The 23,062-nt window shown below is 36.2% G+C and overlaps 3 protein-coding genes and 1 long non-coding RNA gene across 17 annotated transcripts in view; 3 read left to right on the forward strand and 1 right to left on the reverse strand.

Moving 5' to 3' along the window:
* The window catches only part of LOC117607072 (dual 3',5'-cyclic-AMP and -GMP phosphodiesterase 11), a 40,321-nt gene extending 19,384 nt beyond the window's left edge, over positions 1-20,937 (reverse strand). For 2 of the 14 annotated variants that reach the window (XR_004582126.2, XM_034330297.2), the window contains exons 1-2: positions 2,937-3,933; positions 2,731-2,835 (exon numbers count right to left, since the gene is read on the reverse strand). Coding sequence is in view for 5 of the 14 variants with exons in the window: in XM_034330297.2 (XP_034186188.1) it covers positions 2,731-2,835; positions 2,937-2,988 (157 nt within the window). In the remaining 9 variants the exon portion in view is untranslated. Of the gene's footprint in view, positions 1-2,730; positions 2,836-2,936; positions 3,934-6,538; positions 6,687-12,527; positions 12,668-15,220; positions 15,707-20,804 lie in introns of those variants that run through there. The other 12 variants (XM_076691738.1, XM_076691746.1, XM_034330307.2 and 9 more) reach the window with 7 other exon arrangements.
* LOC117607095 (uncharacterized) lies at positions 10,719-15,224 on the forward strand. Its single transcript, XR_004582131.2, has 5 exons — positions 10,719-12,266; positions 12,373-12,860; positions 13,173-13,803; positions 14,084-14,389; positions 14,471-15,224. It is a non-coding gene; the product is annotated as an uncharacterized LOC117607095 (long non-coding RNA).
* kel (kelch protein) lies at positions 16,667-19,840 on the forward strand. The gene is made up of 9 exons (XM_034330332.2): positions 16,667-17,146; positions 17,271-17,417; positions 17,582-17,986; positions 18,072-18,325; positions 18,415-18,642; positions 18,721-18,893; positions 19,085-19,225; positions 19,307-19,562; positions 19,650-19,840. Exons 1-9 carry the CDS (start codon positions 17,076-17,078, stop codon positions 19,838-19,840), a joined length of 1,866 nt encoding a protein of 621 aa, XP_034186223.1. The 5' UTR covers positions 16,667-17,075.
* Positions 19,865-21,427, forward strand: LOC117607081 (uncharacterized). The gene has a single exon (XM_034330340.2). The coding sequence runs from the start codon at positions 19,865-19,867 to the stop codon at positions 21,425-21,427; it is 1,563 nt and encodes a 520-aa protein (XP_034186231.1).
* The last annotated feature ends 1,635 nt before the right edge of the window (positions 21,428-23,062 follow it).

Here is a 23,062-nt window from a genome sequence, read left to right on the forward strand (position 1 = left end):
TTGTATTTCATATTATTTTCATTTCAAATAAAATTTATCCACGTTGACTTTGAGAATCTCTGACTACAGCAAGCTACACCATCTAGATTTGTATAAGCACTATGCCATTCGCGCAACGACGAAATCGCTTAACGACGCGTTTCTCAGAACTTATCCCCACTTTATCACAGCAGCGAGGAGACATTTTTCAAGTCTTAAGAAATGGACACTTTGAATGCCATGGAAGCGATCAGTTGACCAGTATCATGACTCTTAGACAACTAAATGACTAAAAGAAAAATAAATGAAAATTAATTTCTTTCAAGTGGAAATACTTTCATAAGTCATCCAAGTGTTAAATTAACCCTATAACAATGAACGTGTTCAATCATTTGTAAAAATCAATCAACAGACTCTGGTAATAATACAAGGAAATTGTGAATGAGACTTTTTTTAATCAAAAGACAACGGAACACGTTCGAGGATGAAAGAGGCATCCATCGAGCATGTACAAGGAGGATAGAAACGAAGGAAGAAAACGACAGCTAAGTTGGCTAACTTGTTGGTTAGTCTGTCACGTTTTCACGCAGTAAGCACACGATGCACGTGCGCGTGCGAGAGTTCCAATTGCGTACCTACACGAGTCCATTGGATTATGCAACTGATGAGCTAGCATTCAATGTAGCGTAGAGAAGACAGGAGGCAAGATGGGAACGCTAAGAAAAAAAAGGTCACTTCTGAATATTATACAGGCAGAGCCAAAAATAATGTAAATTCTCCATGGAAAATCAAACGAAAAATTCTTTGATCAATTTCTAATTCGAACCTTCCTTTCCAAGATACAAGCAATTGAAAATTTGATATCCTAAAAGGAGGATCATCTACACAACTTCTATTGGAAAAAAGAAAAGGGTTGATACTTCGAGGATTATACCTTGCTCTTTTCACTGTCTAGAATTGAAATATGCTTCTGAAAATCTGAGGGAAATGTAATTACACAATCCGCTTATATTCTTGCGGATGTCGCCGCTTTTGACGAGTCGAGTGATGAAAAGCGAGTGGAAGCGCGGGCGTTGTCCGGTCGTCTACGAATACAGAAACGTCGGTTACAAATCGGAGATTACCTCATGTTTCAGGAAACGTTGCATTAACCTCTTGCTTCTTCTCTCTCGTTTCACCGCACATGGCATAAGAGAGAAAAAACAAGTGGTCAAACTTGTCTACTGGTTCTCCGAAACCGACTATCCTACCTAAATGTATAATAATGTTTACAACAATGTTCGTTGAAATTGAATTAATTGAATTAATTGACTGCAGAAGAAAAATGACACTTTCTATCTGGCTTTCGACGCTTAATTTTCTAACAATAAGATAACGAGTTATAGAGGAGAAAAATGGTATCCTGAAAAGGGCATCGTGATCCTTGAAGATGACGATGTTTGACAATGAGAAATGAATGGTGCTCGAACAAAGCCAGCAACGTTTCATTCGTAAGATAAATCTGATCGTTTGACGAATACGTGGTTTCAAGATCTGTCTGATGTGCTCGCTATTACTCGTCACGACTAAAGAGCAGAAACGAAAGGAAGAAGATTTCTCTTTTGGAGTTGAGAGCATTTCACGACCGTTACCTCACAACCGGCTACTTCTTCCAGCCTTCCGACTATTTCTTAAGAAGTTCTCTCATCGATGATCTTATAATTAACTCTTATTCGTATAAATTTTTTAACGAATCATTCTAAGGAATATTATTCTCAATTTCTGAATTTCAATTTCGAAATATTGGTTGGAATATTTCTGAATAACGAGGTCCTTCCTCTGTCGAAAGTTGATCCTAGCAGATGCACTTTTCTTTCAAGATGCCCCAACGGATACGTCAATTAGGACGCCACTAATTCACGGAGGTTGCAACCTTCCGTTGCCTACCCACGTACGGGCCAAAGTAATGATATAACTCGTTTGGAAGGCTAGATATATCGTAATACAGGAGAAGAAAAGATAGGTCTGAAAGTGTGTCTCGTTGCCATTGGCATTGATAACCGTGTCAATGTCGAGGGAACTGCTACCACGATTTTGTTTCACTGTTAACTTCAACAAGGCCACGGTACCTTCTTTCTATCACAATCGAAAGGTCCTCATTTTTTCAATTAAATTTTTCAAGTTGTGTGTTCACAACTTAGTTAATTAGAGTTTGGAAGCTTAAAAAATGTTTACCCTAACCGCGGCAATATAACGAGAGACTACTGTAATATTAATATTAGCTGTGATTTTGGAGAGAGCGGAACTTCCAGTGTAATGATAAATGTAAAAATTGTTAAGTGTTCACTATTAATTATTCGTGATAAAAAAGTAGTGCAAAATGGCACTTATGATGATCGTAAAATTGCATCGTTAAAACGTGCGAAACGCGCGAGCGTTGCATGATTCTCCAATCCTAAAAGACAACCGAATGATTCTGAATTGACTGACTGGGGTCAATAAGCGTGGGTCAAAGGAGCATGACTCGTATCGAATTAACCGGTCGCGGAGAAATTAACCCTTGGGCCAATTACATACTCCGCGTCCGCAGCCCTGTCAGATGCGTACGAGCAAACACGAATGAATTACTTCCTTAACCTTTGTTTACGCCATTAACAACTTGTGTTAGTTCAATTCCTAGGTAGAGAAAAAGATTGTCTCTATATCATTAAATTATTTCTTGAAAATGTTTGGAAAATGTTCTGGTAAATGGTATAATAATACTTTACTTACCCGGCTTCCTGCGCGAGCTCCAAAGCACAGGAGGATGCGCGGACGCGGCGACGGCAGCGGACGGATTACCGGCGGAAGCAGCCAGCTTGACTGCGTTCCGCGTACCTAAAACAAAAAAAACAAAAAAATATTCATCGTTAAAATAAAAATGAAACTTATTAAGTTAGATACGACAGCAAGATGTCGAGGAGATTAAAAACGTGTACCTAGTATGAAAAATTCAAACTTTCCTCCTTTCTCATTTTTAATTACATTCATTAATTCTCCATGTCATATGTATTCCTTACACAAAAGCTTATGTTTCTTCGTTAAAAGAACGCGCGATCCGTATTCATTTTCTTTCTTCTCCCGTATTATGAAAAGTGATCCGACAAAGACAAACGGTTGCAATCCGACAATGAACCGTTTATCATTCCTGATAGTGAAACAGAATACGAGGCAATGTGTCGGATTACTTCGTCTTACATTCGCTTTAATAAGCTATCGATAATCACGTAACAGCGGTGGTCTGTGCCTGAAGATTAATGGCTCGTTCCTTTCGTGTTTGATACCACCGTGAGCTTGTTTTATCGCGTTACCAAATTTTTCTTATCTCTTTTCTTCTACGCCCGATTAAACGCCTGCATCGTATTATATTTATACAAACATTTCAGAAATCCTACCTACGATTTATTTCACCTTCTTTAAAAAGAATATAGAATAAAAATGTCGGCTGACCTTGTTATTATGAATGAACTCTGTTAATATAACGCCGAATATTAAGTGGAAAGGAAGAGTGGAAGGATATGCGTGTTTCGACACGATTTCTCATCTAAATATCCTTTCAAGTTTCCCATATCCCTAGACACGATATGTAAAAGTCAGTTACGATCGGGCTGACCTCGTGGTAGGTGAAACGTCCTACGATCCCTAGGTCCAACTCATTCGAACTCATCAAGCTAATGGCCGTTATTGTAATTACTATTAATGCTTGCTCAAAATGTTATTTTCCGTGTTACTTGAATAGAGTTTACCGATTAAGAGAGAAAATTGGCTCGACAAATCATACAAGGACATCTATATATGCTTTTATTGGTGATTTTCCATATTTCTTACAATTAGATATCTTCCTACTTAATGGTCATTGAACCACAAACAAATGTATTGTTTTTGTATTAAATCATGTTTCAACGTAAATCGTTAAAACGTATTCGAGCTTCGAATTGATATCGTTTAAAATGTTACATAAAAAAGTGATTAAGCCAAGTGAATAGAGATAACAAGATAGATAATAACGAACATTCGCCTCGGATCGATAATTATTTTTCAACGAAGAAAAATTGTCTCAAGATGTGTTTAAATTGAGGCAAACATTGCGTAGCGCAACTTTCACTGAAAACAGGAAAGTTATGCGTAATCGTAACAGTTTTATTTTCTTGCAACGCGTATGCAAGGGAATATTAATCGGATACGCGTTAACGATTCAAGAATATAAAAGAGATTAGCGGAGCAACTTTTGCTTTCAAAAGTAACGATACTGGAAATGGAAATTAGATTATCTGTTTACCTCCAAGCAATTCGTGCCTGCGCAAGATTAAACAAGTTTCTTCGAGTAGGAACAACAGCTAATGGAGAATTTCCTTTCTTTCTTGGATGCATAAACATTTTCATTAACCGATCGTATGTCGAACCATCGAGGGTCTGACACAATTTCATTACATAAAAGTTTCGCAAACTAACGCTTATGATATATCATTGTAAAGCTTAAAGTTTGCTGAAAATACTTACATATACGTTTCATCAATATTTTTGGTCCAAAATAGCTAGTTCTTCGTTGGAACGTATAACGCTAATGAAGAATAACAAGCTGTAAATTGGTTGATCCATTGTTTGCTTCAACAAAGTACCAGTCATTTTCTATTATGAATATTAATGAAACGTTTACGTAGTCTTTTTCAGTAAATTTTAAACTTCAGATTGATATACCGTAAATGGTAGTTAGCGACACTTTTATGTCATCAAATTCTCTTACAATTAGATTTGATACATTTCGAGATGAATCGCTGTTCGCTGTAAATTGACGATCAATCAGTTTTATATTAATAATATTGATGAATGATCTGCGTAGTGATTTTCATCAGCCTTTAAGCTTCAAATTAACGTATCATAATCGTGTCAGTCTTGATACGTTTGAAAATCAACCGTTTAATATACGACAAGCTTCATTTTTAATCTCATAACTTTTCTTCTTGTTCCCGGCATCGGGTATTGCGTGCAAAGTAACCGATAATTATTAATAGGTGTATACACGAAAGTTCTTATCGAGCGAGTTAAATCGCCGGAAGATTAGACGTCTCGTTACGTGGTGATTCGAATTTACGATTAGCCTGCACGCGAGCTGAGAAGGGGTCCTTTACGAGACATCCTGAGTGCAACCGGTGCAAGTGGACGAACAGGTTGTTTGCTGATAAGTACCTAAGTATGATTATCAATAAAGCTAATGATTCAAAAGTTTAACAAGCCGGTTGCATGCGAATATCAAACTCGGTGCCGCATCAATAACAGTGGAACCTCGAAAGTAACAATCTCGATTAATAATCCCATCGATGACGTCTCTATTATCGATGATATCACTAGATTGCCGGACTCATATCCGTCAAAATAGGTATATAGCACGTATGGATTTTTGGAACTAAAGAGTGGGAAGAGGAAGGAATTAGTATTTGTTTACATTTCATAATTCTATTAAAAACCAACATATGTTTAAAAAAAAATATGGCAATAAAATCGTAAATGAATCAAATTGACTCGCTCCGGTAATCTAGTGTTAAACAATTCGATCGGTCAGAGTCAGATACAATCGACAAGTATTCGAAACTACCCTCTTGCATTAAAACCTATTTCCAATCGGGCATTACTACACTTCACTTGCCAGCCTAGATGCTCCAGCCATTGATGCTCGATAATTCCCTGTTTCTTACGAGTGCCCACTTGCAGAGTCTCGAATACAGAGTATTACCGAGTGCATCTGATAGTTGCATGCATTTTCAGCCCCACTTTCATGCAACTGTAGAGAGTAGCAGTGTATATCCTTGTCGAAAACGACGTAGAGGCTGGTTAACGGTGAAACGAACGCAAGTAATTGCAAAAGTTAACGGTAAAAATAGTGTCGACCCACTGCTTTCACCGATAATAAAAGCGTCTCAGTTTTGTTGCTATTCCAAGTGAAAGCAACCTGTATCTGACGTCGCTTAATTACGCTACTTTGCTGCCAGCACTTGCAATTATTTACTTCGAATAATTAAGCTTAGATTGAATTCATCTGACTGGTTAATCGCGATCGACGATCTTAATTTGAGAAGAAACTATTGAGAATGAAATCACTCGAGGAATCGAGGAAATCTAGGAAATATTGAAATCTTTGCGAAACAAACAATAATTACTCTGATGTTCTTAATAAACTTAGAAATGATTACTCGTCTCAAAAATAGTTGTTATTTGTAGTTACAAGGAGTTATGTAAGTGGTGCTGCGAGTATGTGACGAACTACTTGTTACGAAACAGTACCTTATTCCTTTCAAATAAGTACCTCGAACTTGCACTAATGATCTCATTCCAGAGTACGCACAATAATTTACGTAACGAGATAACTTTTCCAATCTAGAATTCCGAAAAAATCAATTTCTCTCTTAAATAACACCGTTTCGATAATGTACCTATGATACCGTATTCTTAGAAAATAAAAATAGAACAACCTGAATAACAGACGGAGACACCCCTCGAAACAGAAGACCTAAATTTTGCGCTATCACAAAAAGGAAAAACTTACATGATCGATTAATCGTGAATTCACAACTTCCGCTTTGCGTAGCACCCTTTTCCTTCCGCAAGCTTCAGCAGTCACAAAAGTCTTTTATACATATGATATTGCCGTACTTGATTTACATTCTTGCCATCGTTTCAAGAAACTATCACTGATTCTATATTGGTAACGTACACTCACACACGGTATCGTTATTTTCCTTTTCTGCATCGTACTTCCTTTAATTTCTAAACAGTCTAATTAAATCCGTTGCTATGCGATTCTTCGTTTCATTGAATTTTCCACATAAACATGAGCAATGACGAAAAAAAAAAAAAAAGAAATCAAGCTATACAATGATCTTGAGGTAAGATAATCATGTACACACAGTTGGTGGGCCGTAAATCAATAAGTACCGCACAATCAAATAATATTGATAACGTCGGAGTACGATTGATAATTCCGAGGTTTTCTGGAGAGGAAAGATAAAGGAGATAAGTAAAATGCAAATTCACGTACAATTGTATGGCGATTCTACTCTACCGTGCAGTATTTTGAAAAACATAGATCGTATACAGGGTGTTCCACGAAACTGGGTCACGTTATAGTTATCAGGGGATTGAGGAAAACTTCGTTAAACTTAATTAAATAGCGCCGAATGGAGCATTGGACGATGCATGTGTCGAATCCAGAAACGGAGGCGTCATCAAGTTTCTATTTAGTAGACTCTTGTTATATTGCCGCACGAATGATTTTACCTCTTTGAATTTTGCACCATTTCTACCTAAGTGCTTATAAGCTTCTACGGCAATATAACAAGAGTTCTAATCAAAATTCAGCGTAAATGGAATCGATTCGGGATACAGAAACCTTAATTTCCTGGAATCGACAATGTCTAATAGTATTGTGTAGGTCACAAAGGTATACTATAATATTATCCTCGTGTCGATCGGCCAATAATGCACGATAAATAAAGTAAATCTTTGATAAAGTTATCCAAGTTAGCTGATACCGTATTAACGATATCTCTTTCGTTTCTTTTTATTTTATTTTGCAAATTGCGTTGAATTTTTATCGATGTTCTTTGAATCTCTTTGTGGTGACCGTAGACATTATTTATTATAACAGATGGCGTGAAAATGTCCCTTTTTTGCCAAAAATGGAGTTACGAAGTTTTTTAATTAGAGTAACGGTATTAGATAATATTTATATAATACTCGATGGTATTTGCTTTCAGAACACTCGTTGTCAGTATCTTCGATGATCCAACGTTAATTCTAATATTTGAATTTCAAAACATTTACACGTGTGAAATCAAAATAGACGAAATATGATTAATTTTCTTCTCTTAATCGTCACTTACTGCCTCTATATATATAATGATTTTTAATTAAAAATTCCTTCAGCTATGAACTTGATGAATTCAACCCAATAAATCGATTACTCTTGATGAACTTGTTATTATTCCATGTAATATGATGTGGTTATTGAATACCGTTACTTTTAAGCATAACACTAACCCAGACCAATTATCGGATATATTGGGTGTCCAATTTTAATCTATCCATGCAATTATGCTCCAAACTATTCGTTTTTACAAAAAACATTCCAAAAATAAAAATTTGAATTTCTACATCTTACTTTTGAATTTAAACTATCCCACCAATTATTAATTTTTGTAACACTATACCCTAATACTTTTTTATGTAAAATATTCAAAAGAATCAGCCTAAATAAAAAAAAAAAAAAAAATATAAAGCTCGATTTTGAAGAATGAATACTTGAGAATATAATTGCATGAATGGATTCAAATCAGACACCCTGTATATTCCTATCTTTCATAACCTATACCGATTACCGATACTGGTTTCTTCGTCACTGTTTCGTACATCATTAGGAAAACTTGCCACGAGAAATCGATCATTCTGTGGGAATCGCAAGCAACGTCGACCGAATGATCGATTATCGTTCCAACCGTCGATACATACGACACAGATCACTGTTCGACTTCATCGTAAAAGGATCCGCGAAGCGCGTTAACCATCGACAAAGAGATAAGATTTTCAAGTCGAGTTTAGCTTTTCTTTGGTGGAGGAAATATCATTGGAACGATGTTTCGTAGAAAATGCGAGAATTTCACGAAAAACGAAATGCTGAGACAGACAAAGCATGCAAACCTGCCGCACGACCTACATGCACTGACTCCCGTCTGCTCGAACGACGGAACCTGAACTCGCTTATACGATCGCGTGCTATACACGTTACAGTCAGGGCCGTATCTCCTGATGGATATTCGAAACACCCTTTTCCAAGTGTTTCGAGCAATCTCCAGCTTCGAAACACATGAAAAATTCCACCCTTGAAACCCTTGGAAGACAATTTTTCAAAATAAACAGCATGGAATTTTCAAATTTCAAGCCAACTTATTCTATGCATAATTAGAGATAGATATTTGAAACTTTCCCTCGTTAATTTGTCAAACAATTCAGCTCTGAATCTATTGGAACCTTAAAAGTCTCGAGATAGTGGCAGAGGTATGGAAAAATATGGAAATTTTCAAATTATTCTGTGCATAATCACTTCGAAACTTCCTCTGGCAAGTTAGTCGAGCAATTTAAACGTACACAAGCTTCGAATCACTTGGACAACTTCTTTAAATCCGAAAAATCTTCAAAATTTTTCAGAAGAGTGTAACAATATAGAAATTTTGAAGTTGAATTAAAATTCTTTATGCACTTGCGAACTCTATCGTCTGTAGATTCTTATCACGACTTTGGTATCATCGTCAATAGTAACTGAGATTTCTTCGATCGTACGTTTAAGTCTTGGCGCGCCGTGTTTAGTTCTTTTTACGTGATTTGAAAAATGAAAGGTTCTTAAGATCTTAAAATAAAGGTTCTCGACGATTGGTTTGCAATTAATGTACGCTTTTCAGAAGCCTAGATAACGAGCAGTGTAAAATTTCGAGTTAATAAAGAGGAACTAAAATGATCGATCTTCCGGCTAATTGAACAAATGAGATTCACTTCTTTTGTTTTAAACAGCAGCGTGCGTCAGTACCTTTGCCAGAGTGACAAAAGGAAACATAGGAAACCTTTTATGTACCCTTGCACTAATATTCAACGCAGATTCAAACACAGGAAGGCGGCTAATTATAGAAGTACAGTGTAAGGTTAATTATATCTCACTGCATTATCATGCGTGTTGGTATCCATTCTTGATTCGCCCCTGACTATAACACGACTGTCTAGACCCAACCCTAGAGTTTAGACACACCATGATCATCTGCCTTGCATACAGTGGCCAACAAAATTGAACGAACAACATTACTCTCCTAGAAAATCATTTATTTCAAAAAATTTTCAGATTCAATTATCTAGAAAGCGAAGCGAATCCTTTCTCTCAGTAATTAACAACATTTTGTTAAAGATCCTTAAAACCCAATGATTATCAGCTCATTTGTGAAAGAGAATAAAGTTTCTCGTTGCTAAATGATTGAGTGAGTAATAATCTTCTATCTTTTGACGGGTTGATATATTTACGAGAGTCTGGATTGCAATTAGCCCGACTTGTATCTTCATCAAAATCAAATCAAGTTTTGATTTAAAGAGATCTCTATTGCCGACATACAAGCAACGGCCAGCATGCAACGCACCCCAGTGGATACTTGAAAAACTATGATACTTATTATTCAAAAACATTTATCAAAAAATGATAGTACAGTAAGGGTGCTGACACATGGACTGAGAATTCAAGATGACGAAATCATTTGCCAATTATTTTTTATATCATTTTAGATATAAGACACGCTCGGACCCAATTGGGTAGATCTACTTATCATAGAGAGGCGGTGGAATTAAAATTTTTCATCCCAGGTTTAATAATTAATTTCCATAAGGAGTTTGCCGACATGATTAGCCCTTTGGTGACGAATAATTTTGACAGAGTGACCCCAAGTGCCTATCGGACATTTCTCAAATTCCCAATGGTCAATCACCCCTGATTACAGAAAAACAATAACACCCAATTTTCCTCGATCAACCCCTACTTCCAAACTTCCTGTTGGTGGTACTAAATGATCTATTGAAAATTCCAAAAGACAATTAACGAGCAATCGGCATAATGAATAGGTGGCAGCAGAGGATATGAATCAAAAGCATATGCCACGTGAACGTTATCCGGCAAGATATGACCGAGTAAACCCGAAGAAGGATCGTTATCTTTGAACGATGCGAATGTTGGTCGCGTTACAACGCTTACCTTTATCTGTCAATAAGCAGACGACCTTAACGATTACCTATATGTCCCACGTGTATTGCGCATCGGCTGCAACTATTTCTGTGATATACTCGCGTGCTTCAACTGTGTGTTATTTGCGAAACGAGAGCGTTATTTGTCAGAAGAGAATCGATACGGTAATGTCAATAAGGAGCTGTACTATTCTACTCTTTTGTTCCGCTTCATTCGTTACACGGCCATCGAAAATAGACTGGATTATCTTCCTTCCTGTCTTGTGCTCATTTCCGTCGACGTGTATTTTACAGCTTAAGCTATTAAATCATTTCGACATAGACGGCAGAATTTAACGAGCTTTTCATCCCTTAGAAATGTTTTCGAAATTCTATACCCCTCGTACAGGTAGCAATAATTAAATTAGAATTTTTATTTTCATTACAATAATCACCAAAGTTGCAACAACACTGCAACAAAGAAAATGTAAACGTGAATCGAGACAAAGTAGTTAATCCGCGAACAATGGAGATTAAATGCAACACACAATCTTTTGTGTACAACACGATTGAGATTAAATAGCTGACAATGAGACAATATGCCACGTTGATCTCCATTTCTGCTTTATCGAGATCGATCATTCGGCTCACCATTGTCGTGCACGGTGTGGGTGGGTCTAATACGGTTGTAGTCGATAAAAGGGAAAAAGGGTCGGGTTAAGAGAAAGAAACGATCAGAGTGAAGGGAAACGGAAGAAAATTGAAGAAACCTTGCCACCTTGTGACTCATCGTTAGCCAATATTGATATTAGCATTCCACTTTTTTTATTTTTCTTTCTAATTTCCATCATATCCATCACTGTAGCGAGATTCTTAAGTTACTCGTGGATGACTATACCAAAAGATGATACGCGAAAACGCATCAGGCGCTCCATTGATTAAACCATCTCTTACTAATGGAATTTTAGAATTATGTTAATGTGAACTTGATTATTTAAATCTTAATGAATAAATTATAACTCCACCCAACAGAAGGGTGGTATTCGTCCATGATAGTATCGTCAACATTCATCCATTTACAGATTGATTTATCGACTTGACGTGCAGAATGAAACAAACAAACGAAAAAAGTCACCATTGAATAAAGAAAAACGTCATCACACATAATGAACACGACTCATTGGCGCTACTATCAGTTTTATCTCTGGATTTTCCTTCTCCTCCATGACTTTCCTCCTTTCCTTTCTTTTTCTCTTTTTTTTCTGAATAAATGACAAACTGCATTTCTTGGAAGGCAACTTTTTATCTATCAAACGAGTTCTTTCGACTAATATACGATTCCGAAGATCAGTTGTTTATGCAAAAATCAAAAGTTCATCTAAAATAATGTTCTCATTCTGAACGATGCATAGTAGAATAAAATCGACGATGAAAAGTTACGTAAAGGGTAAAGGAAATTGCAGGAAAACATTGCAAATACAATGTTGATAATTGTACACGCTTCTGCATATACAAATCGATAACAGGTAATTTCTCAAGAATTTTCCAACGATTAACCAGTTGAATATTCAACTATTATAATGACGACTTATTTTATAACGAAATACCGTGAGTTTCTTTTTTATTCCATAGGTCATGTGCATAAATTAATAAGTAATTAATAAATGACGACGTTGCAATACGATATATGGAATTCGTATAGAATTGAAAGACGATGAATCCTCGACGAACGTCACAACCGGGCTACGGACAGGAAACACGATAATTAATATGAAAAGATGACTCACCGAATAATCAATCGAGAAAGGTGGACCTTTTGGGTGTCCAGTGTTCGCCAACTCGATCGGTAACGTGCGTATGCGATCCTTGATCGAAATGAGGGATGGGTGCAATCAATGCATTCATTTATACCGCGCGCTCGACGGCTATTTCCGGCGCAACAAACGAACCACCGCACCGTTTCCGCCGGAGAAGCCAAGTCGAACGGAAAGAAACGGATCCGGCCGTTGTCCAAGTTTTTTTCAAAGCTGTCCGCGAACGCGGTTTTTACGGAACTTCTGCCCCAAATCCATCCGATAACGTCGCGATAACGATACGAGTCCCATCCAGTATTATCTAAAGTGTGTTCGCCAACAGTTTGCTGCACTTATTCGTTAACCTAACTTGAAGGGAAATGAATCAATTTTATTTTTAGAACCGATAATTTTCAACGAGTTTTTTGTCAAAAGGTTCTACCTTAGACTGTTCCTGGATTTTCTTAAAAATGAATGCGAACAACGGATCGCACCCCTTCCTTCGTTTACCCTTAATACTTTCGCTATATATTGTCAACGTTAAAAGTTCGATCACGCGATATCGGATACTCGATCGTCAACACTTTATTTTTCATTGCCAATTGGAAAAAACGCGGTATGGTTTTTTTTTTTTTTCAGATTGGAGAATACCAGATTATCCATTCACTCGGCTGGTTTGCTGCCAAACACGCGTTACCACCATCTGAAGTGTCAGTGTTGGCACTTGATAAGCATAGCACGTACGTACACGTATTAGAAATTTCACGGTAGGATCGTAAATCAAATCGTCCGACTTTCGTTTCCGACGGTTTCGTGGCCACCGTGTTATGTCGGAAAGGAATAAACACGATTCCTAAAATTTTCCTCAAACTCACTTATTGTCGCAACGATTTTCAAGAAATTTTAATGAAAGTCGTTGGAACTTTGAGGTTCCATAAATTTTCCATAGTATTCGACGCGAGGCAATAGTAAATTTTTCCAGCGGTAAATTAACTAATTGGTCATTCAAGATTGCAGCAATTACGAGTTGGATTATCACCGTGAACACGACAATTAAACAAAACTTATAATATCATGAAATTTGTTCTTGATATACGAATTACGTTTACTCCGTCCCTTTTTTAGTCATCGGTATATTTTGCTTTATAAATAGCTGGAAGAACGGATAATAGTTCGCTGAGAACGATCTAATGAAAGAAGAACATAAAATGATCGTAAATTTTCAGAAATTCCTTTTGCACTGACGTCACAACTACTGCGGTTCTTAAGAGTAAGTTAAAACAACACTGTTCGATCGTACCTAGGATACTTTTCGAACGACGTTATTTCAAATAACATGTTATTTTATTTCGTAATTACAGTGGATTAAAAAAGCATTAGCGCACATTCCTTTCTTACTGTTACTTTATTTAAATGAAGCTGATATCACGTAACGTCACATTTGTTATGTGTTACGTTATACTGCTCAGTGAAATTACTATAATATTCATATAATAATAATTTTATAATATTTAAACGAAACTAGCTGCGCTGATACTTCTTTGTTTCAGTATGAAACCGGAATGGTTAATTGAAATAAATATTATTCCCATCATACGTGCATAATAAACGCGTTATTTGTTTGCGTACATGAATGAAATTCGCTCCACAAGATACGTGCAGTTCTGTTTTAACATTCATGTTTAAATTTATTGTTCAGTGAGTAAGCGGTTGAAATTGAAATGGAATTTTTCTGATATTTCGAAGATAAGAACACGTCTTTAAGAATGTTTAACAAATACGAAAATGTACAGAGACTATTTTTTGAATTTAATACATTTAACCCACGATTTACACGGTAGCTCGTTTCTGGAAAAGTACCGTATTCGAATCGAGAATATATTTAACAAATTATCAGAGTCCGAAATTTTAACATCAACTGACTTGTATATTCGTAGGGTTCTGGTATAAAGAGGGATGACGCGCGCCCCGGAAGTGAAGGCGTTCGCCGGAAAGATACAATTCCACGAAAAGAAACCGACGACCTCAGATTTGTTCCTACGTACGTTACAACGAAAACGATTTGTAAGGAAAAAGCAAAAGCATGCTTGGAACGCGTATGTACGTACACAGTGACAGGGAACAGAAATAAAATAAACTGTAAGCTTCCTGAAGATAGCGCTAGTCACCATACGATATGACTTTAGACCACGTGTGTGCTCCCACAGAAGTGCAAAACGAACCAATGTATTCCGGAGTCGCGTTTAAAAGAAAAAGAAAAAAGAAAATGTGTGTTTGCAGTAGTATATACGTCTCACGGTCATCGTATCGTAAGCGTACGTAACTGAATATTATTATGTTTATCTCTCTCGATAAGCTGCACGTACGAGATCGAACGAATCGATTAAAAAGTATGCAATTGTCCGATTAAACGGATGTAACCGAAAGCGTACGAATATATTTGTAAACAATGATATCTTTTGTCGAATCAATTAACGATTGTTCTGCTCGTCAAGTTTAAATAAAGAAGAGAACTATTTTTAGTAATGGCATCTGCTAGTTTGAACGTTTTAAACTGAATTCAATTCGACTTCGATTCGGAGTAAGTAAGAACGCGGGAACAAGTGCGTTGCACTTTCAACAGGTATAAACAAAGGAACTGAAAGCGTGATCGGATAACGGTTAAATATCATTGCAAATCGACTAACCTTTCGAAGAAACGAAAACGAAGAAAGTTGCAGAGGATGAAGAGGCTGTTTCACGCCGATAGAATCCCTGGTCAGGTGGACCGGATCAACTTTCACGATTGACAGGAAATTTCGTGCTGCTCCGTTTCTCGCTTATTTTCTCTCGCAACTTTTCTCGCGCCGATACCCGTTCGAACGCGCACAATTTTCGAAAAATCCTGTTCCCGGTTGTTCGAATTTCGAGATTCGAAATTCGAAACGCGCCGATTCTCGCGGCACGAGGGCGAGAAGGAGAAAGAAAAGATCGAATGAGGAAGCATCGACGCCTCTTCTGGCACGACGATACGCTCCCTCCGAGAGCTGATAGATAACTGACCAGCCGTATCGCGTCTATTCGCCGTCGTTGAGACCGCGACACCTGGCGATCTGATCCTTGAAACATTGCAAATTACCGAATCTGTACCGATTATTATGATAATATGACAAAGTTACTAATAAAGTTGAACAAACGATAACAACTTATTTTAACGATCATCCCATTTTCCATATTTTTTAATCATCCTATCAATAAACACCTTTGAACGAAAATCTAATTTCACCATGTGATTTATGTATCTATGGAAAACATCAAATGTAACTGTTGACCCAGTTTTATTTAATGTTAAGTTTTCGCATTGTATTTTGCAAAATAAAAGATGCTACATAACGATGACATAAGTTTGCACTTTGCTTTACGACGTTCCAAACTGTTATATAACCATATAGGTAGTTACTGAGCTCTAGCGTGAGAATTATGTTGCCTCTAAAGTAATCTTTCGAATAATCTTTCCTAACTATCTAATGTTTTCTCTACAAAATAGAATTAAATTCTGGATGTGGAAAATTCATTCGACGGAATAATTAAATAACAATAATGATTACATTTATTTTTAATTTTGTCTAAGGTAATAAAACTTTGAATGGAAGTGTGTTATGTTTTTCTTAAAAAAATTAAAAGCATATAAAACATATGTGCTTTTTTTACTAAAACTGATAGATTAAATATGTAGATATAATAATACAATATAAAAAGGGTTATTTACCATTAATATTATAATAATTCTATTCGTTAACTAGTTGGGTATGATGTACCCTTCACATTGTTAATAGTGCTGATTTTCCTGAATGGTAAAAAAAATTGGTTATTTAACAAAACTAAATAAATGTAATCAATCTTCAATAAAAATGACCTTGAAATCTTTAAAAGTCTACTTCCGGAGTACGTATGCACCGTTTGATGCACCATTCGTAGACATTTAAAGGTATAACTTGGCCCAGTTGCATGAAAGATTCTGTATACTAGACTGATATTGCAGTTGTTTTGGAATACATTCCTCTGATGAATAATACAACAAATAAATTAATAAAATCAAAATTTGAAATAACAGAATATTTTGTATGATATCCTGCAGATGTCGACACCTATCTGTGTTGTCTGACGAAATAATTAAGATACACTAAATGACGTTTGAGGATCGAATCCAAGAAGAAATTTATGTAAAATTTGCGTAGATTATCGAGATATTAATGTTTTTGTTTTCATAACTTATAATTTTTATTATCAAATTTACTACCTATTTTTTTCGGCTCGATATCACGCGACGTATGCACATGTATATATATATACATGCCATAGTAACACAACGATGCAATATGAAAATGTGAAAACGGTTGTCGTTTTCGTTTCTTTCACACCTGATTCCACAATGATTAACAATGATTGTACAAGTCAGTGAAACGATGTTTGTACTGACAAATGAAGTGAGACTCGATTCGTGCTATTGATTCGAAGATTAAAAGATATTATTCTGGCTTGTTGAAAAACCAAACAGCTGAAATGGAGTCGGCGGGACAAAATCAGGTGCAGAATGCTTTCAATAATACCGATGGTACCGAAAATAAAGGAAGGTGAGACTACGTGTTATTTAAGATTGCTCAAGTTATTTAGGCTTGCAATGCAATTTATGTAATTTGTAATTTTATAACATATTAGTCTGTTTTTAATCCTCTGACCAACTTGTTTTTATTCTAGTTGTTTGTTACTCCGATATGCTAGTCAAAATTCCTTGGATGAAAGCTCACAAAAGCATATACCACGTGAAAATGGAAGAGATAAACCACCGTATAGAAATCACCATCATACAAATAGGGCTTTTGATGTTATCAATGAAATGCGAAAGTATGCAATATAAACTGTTGCTTATCGATAACTTCTTGTTTCATTTCAAAATGATATGTCTATGGTGTAGATCCAAAACTGAGAAAATTATTTCATGGTCTCATTTTGGATTATTTAAGAAAATAGATTTAAGACTAATAGTGAATAATGTTATTATATCTTAGGAAAAATTTATTATGCGACGTGATCTTGGTGGCAGATGGAGGTTTGGAAGTACCTGCGCATAAAATGGTTCTTGCTGCATGTAGCCCTTATTTTTATGCTATGTTTACAAGTTTTGAAGAACGAGACCAAGAAAGAATAACTCTGCAAGGTGTAGATTACTCTGCCCTTGAATTGTTAGTAGATTATGTATATTCTGCAGAAGTACATGTAACTGAAGATAATGTACAAGTGTTATTACCAGCTGCTAATCTTTTGCAACTAACCGATGTTCGTGATGCCTGTTGTGATTTCTTACAAGCTCAATTACATCCATCAAATTGTTTAGGAATTCGTGCATTTGCAGATCTTCATGGTTGTCTAGAATTACTATCACATGCAGACACTTATATTGAACAACATTTTTCGTAAGATCCAATAGTTTTCTCTTCTTTACCTAACTCAAACCATCAATTTTCAGCTTTAATAGCAAACGTATTATTCTACGTACAGGGAAGTAGTAGATGGTGAAGAATTTTTAACATTAGCACCGCAACAAGTCGCTAAATTGATTTGCAGCGATCGTTTAATGGTACCGTCAGAAGAGAAAGTATTCGAATGTGTGATATCATGGGTACACAATGATTTGGATAAAAGACAAGCTCATTTAGCTCAATTAATGGAACATGTACGTTTACCTTTGTTATCCCAAGAATACCTAGTACAACGGGTGGAAGAAGAACCACTACTTAAAGCAAATTTACAATGTAAATGATATATCTTTGTATACAAGGCACTTATATTGCTACAATTTAATGTAACAAAATTAAAAAAGAAACGTTCCCATTTTACACAGGTAAGGATTTCTTAATCGAAGCTTTGAAGTATCATTTGCTCAAAGGAGAACAAAAATCGTTATTTAAAACGCCTCGCACAAAACCAAGACAACCAAGAGGTTTACCAAAGGTATTATTAGTGGTTGGTGGACAAGCTCCAAAAGCGATTAGAAGCGTTGAATGTTATGATTTTAAGGAAGAAAAATGGTATCAGGTATCTGAATTGCCTACACGTCGTTGTAGAGCTGGTGAGTAGTATTTAAAAATTCGACTTGTTAAGGGCATTGTAATTTCTTATGCACCCTTATGTGATTTCTGATACACAGGCTTATCCGTCCTTGGTGGTCGCGTTTATGCCGTCGGTGGATTTAATGGGTCTCTTAGAGTACGAACAGTTGACATATATGATGCAGCTACAGATCAGTGGTCGCCTTGTCCAGAAATGGAAGCAAGAAGATCAACCCTTGGTGTTGCAGTTCTTGGGAATTGCATTTATGCTGTACTTAGTTTATTTTTTTCATTTCACATGATATATGTTATGTTATAAGTATTATTAGATTTAACTCTATACTGCATATACATATACATGTGTGCTTAGTTCATATCATTTCTTCTATTCTATACGCATAGAATATTTTGAATTTTCTCCAAATGTCTCTTTGTTATGAGATACTTGTGTTAAAACAACAGGTGGGTGGATTTGACGGTTCGACTGGTCTAAATTCCGCGGAGGTATACGATCCGAGGACCCACGAATGGAGATTAATTGCACCAATGTCGACACGTAGAAGTAGCGTCGGCGTGGGTGTTGTTAAAGGATTATTATATGCTGTAAGTTCCATAACGGATCATAAAATTTGGCAAAGTTCATTCTGAACTTCTAATGTCTATATAACCGTAACCACACTTTAGGTCGGTGGTTACGATGGAGCATCCAGGCAATGTCTTTCCAGCGTTGAATGCTACAATCCAGAAAAAGATCAGTGGAAACCGGTGCCTGATATGTCTGCACGTCGTAGCGGAGCCGGTGTTGGGGTGTTGGATGGAATTTTATACGCTGTAGGAGGACACGACGGTCCGTTGGTTAGAAAAAGCGTAGAAGCTTTCAATCCAGATACCAATCAATGGAGTCCAGTTAGCGACATGGCTCTTTGTCGTAGGAATGCTGGTAAATGATATATTATATCTTCATTTTTTCTTTGTCTGATAATTTGACGAAACAGATGTGATAAAGATGAATAATCTTATTTTCCAGGTGTCGTCGCGCTCAATGGTCTTTTGTATGTAGTGGGTGGTGACGATGGTTCATCGAGTCTAGCATCCGTTGAAGTATATTCCCCAAGAACCGATACTTGGACAACTCTTCAAACTTGTATGGGAATTGGTCGTAGTTACGCCGGTGTGGCGATAATCGACAAACCAATGCCGTCTACGACATCGATGTGAGGGTTACAATCCGCTGGGCATACGATGGAGCAGAACTCGGACCCGGGTGCCGAAATATCGGATCAATCACGGGAAGCCGGGCCCAGCGGTGTGCAAATCCAGAACGTTGATCAGAATCTACTTCATCAGTATCCAGGTCACAATTGTCGAGGACCGCGTTGTGTATGCCAAAGATATGAGAACGGTGAAGTGGCAGCCGCGATCATGAATCAAAATCGGAATAACAACCAGGATGATAATTATCAGAATACAGGTCGCGGTTTGCGTAACTTCCAAAATCGTTCCGGTGGTTCGGCACAAATGCATTCAAATCATAACCCGGGTTATCAGAATCCAATGGAGTTAATTCATAACTATAACCGTAATCGACAACAGCAAGAACCGGAAGAGAATATTTACGAGAGACTGGACAATGACGACGACGACGATGAAAATGACGAGAATAACAGGGAAGTTGTTCGCAATGAACCTGCGGCTCAAAATAATCACGACAATGTAGACGATCATACGTACGAGAGAATAGATGATCGGTATTCCTGCAGCGGTAGAACATACGCTCGTTGTTATAAATACCATGTTTTAAATCCTTATACTGTTCCCCCAAATTTTTTAAATGACATTGAATCTAGAAATCAATACGATCAGTCCAGACAATTGTATCTAGATTCATCGCGACTTTCTAGCCAGTTTTGTCAGAATCGATTAGACAGGCTGGGACGAAATTGTTTTTCTACCGAAAACATTGCTTACGCATCGACTGGACGTGCCATTTATCCGCTTGGTTACAATTTTATGCGTTTATTTTGTAAACACTTGGATGCAAGATATTTGTGTCACCACTGTCATAATCTGCACAATCGATTACGGTATCAGGATGGACTGTCGAGTAATTCTAGACAGTACATCTATCAGTTGCCAAGAAAGGTACCATTTTGTCGCGGAGAATATTCATACGTAAAGTTACCTGTTACATCATCCTGTCGTCCAGCGGAATCATTGAGAATGGAGTGTCTTTGTAGAATTCCAAATTGCTCTTGTAGATGTAAAGTTTTACCAAACTGTAACTCTACTGTACAAATCAACAGGTATCTTGATTGCGTTGGAAGAGGTGGTCCATCGGTGAATAATCCAATGTATGCCACAGTTCATATCGGTCGATCTTGTGTTTCGACTCTTGGAAATACAGTCGCTGGAGGAAATTCATCCATCGGTGCAGATTCCGGTGCTTCGACCTCAAGTGCACCGGTACCAACATCTACGGTCAACGAACCCAGTACATCGTCAAATGCCAGACAAATTTTTTCACCAAATAATCCTTCCACCTCGCAAGTCTCTGCTTGTTCTTCGAATCGTTTAATGGAACGTCAACACACTTGTGACGATTCCTGTATTAGAAATCAAAGTGGAAACGTTGCTGGTATTTGTCAATTTCTTGGTAGATGCGACAAAGCCGAATGTAATCACAGTAGATTATCTGTACATTGGTGGTTGGTGAACAGATGGTTACCACCTTGGAACCCTAATAATTTTGATAGAAATATAGACAGTGTTCCATCTGTGGAAGAAAGTGATAGTGATGATACTTAAATTTAAAGAAAATTAATTCTCTGTAATATTTTTTATATATTTTATCGAGAAATGAAATTGCTATGTTTATTTTCGTGTAATTATTCGGTATTGATTTATCACAAGTATTTAGATACCAATACATAATATTCCTGAATCCAGACTGCTGAAGTACCACAGGACTCGTTATTCGAGTTCCTGTATTTTCTATCAGTACCCTAATTTATTTGAAAATTTTCAAAAATATTTATAGAAACCGTTTATGCATGTATTGACAATAAGATCGCTTTGTATATTAATCCGATACTTTAGAATACTCATACTCAAATACACTTCAAAAATGGTGTTTAAAAGTATGATAATGTGAAAATAATAATCCAAATTTCAGTTCATCCATTCAACCATAGATAAGCTAACGATTTTTTAATTTTTTTTATAACATTTTTTCATTATTTTAGTATATAGATATTATAGAGAAAACTTATAAATCATATTGCGTTAATCTCATCGATAGAAAAAAAAGTTGTGTGTTCTATTCCATACATACGTAAGGATATAAGAGTCAATTTCATGTATGTACCTTTTTCGGGCATCGTTGTTGAGCCAAAGAGAGAGTGCTTTTATCATATTTTTATAATTTTAGTAATAAAGATACCTCGACGGTAAAAAAACACATGCATTCTTTCGAAAACTAGTTGCATAAAAAAAAAAGATTAAAAAATATTGTTTGTAAATTTAGAAATCGTTTTAAATTTAGTGCTTCGAATTAACATAAAAAATAAAAAAGAAATGTTAAGATACATTTGTTTAACTTAACGATCAATGTAAATATAAACTTGTAGAATTATATTAGTATTTGTAAGCAATAACTTCGAAGAATTTATGGGGTTTCTTCATAAACATGTAATTTATGTTTTGAAAAAACAGAGTCCATATGTACTGTATCATATAGACTATTGTATATTAGTCAGTATTAAGTTGTCCTTGTAAAGATAACTTTTTTTTTTTGTCTTTTCGAATAAAATGCATTGAATATTTGAAAATTTAATTTGAGATTAATTTAACTCGAAATGCGCACAGTAAATTGAAATAAAATATTAAATACTTGTAAGGACAACTATAGACATATCCTTAGGTATGTTGTGATTCAAGATTAAAATTAAGATTGTCCCTTTAGAAAGTAAAGTAGTTAGTATACACGACCGGACAAAATACAATTTTGCGCCTAATAAACTAGTAATAAATTTGAAGAGGACATGTTTTGGAATTAGTTTCTCAAACTATATAATATAATAACGAATTTGCCAAATGTATATTTATTTTTTGTATTTAGTAATTAATACTTATATACTGTCACGACTGTTTCATTGAATAAAAGACGTTATCGTAGGAGGACAATTGTGTAAAAATTCGTATTCGGGTAGTAACTTGTACGCATTGTGACTAAAATATGTAAATTAATGGAAATAGGTGTACTATGTTGATACGAAACCCTAACACAACATATCCCGGAACGCTTTTGCAACAGTAAATGTTTCTACGTTCAATATCCACATAGTCAGATTAAGAAAAGTTGATCACTCCCCCATGAGCGAAGGCTAACTGCTATCACTTTGGTGTTACAATGGTATCCTAATATCAAAGCATTGTTGCAGG

This window comes from Osmia lignaria, chromosome 2 (genome assembly GCF_051020975.1).
Source record: "Osmia lignaria lignaria isolate PbOS001 chromosome 2, iyOsmLign1, whole genome shotgun sequence".
NCBI lineage: Eukaryota > Metazoa > Arthropoda > Insecta > Hymenoptera > Megachilidae > Osmia > Osmia lignaria.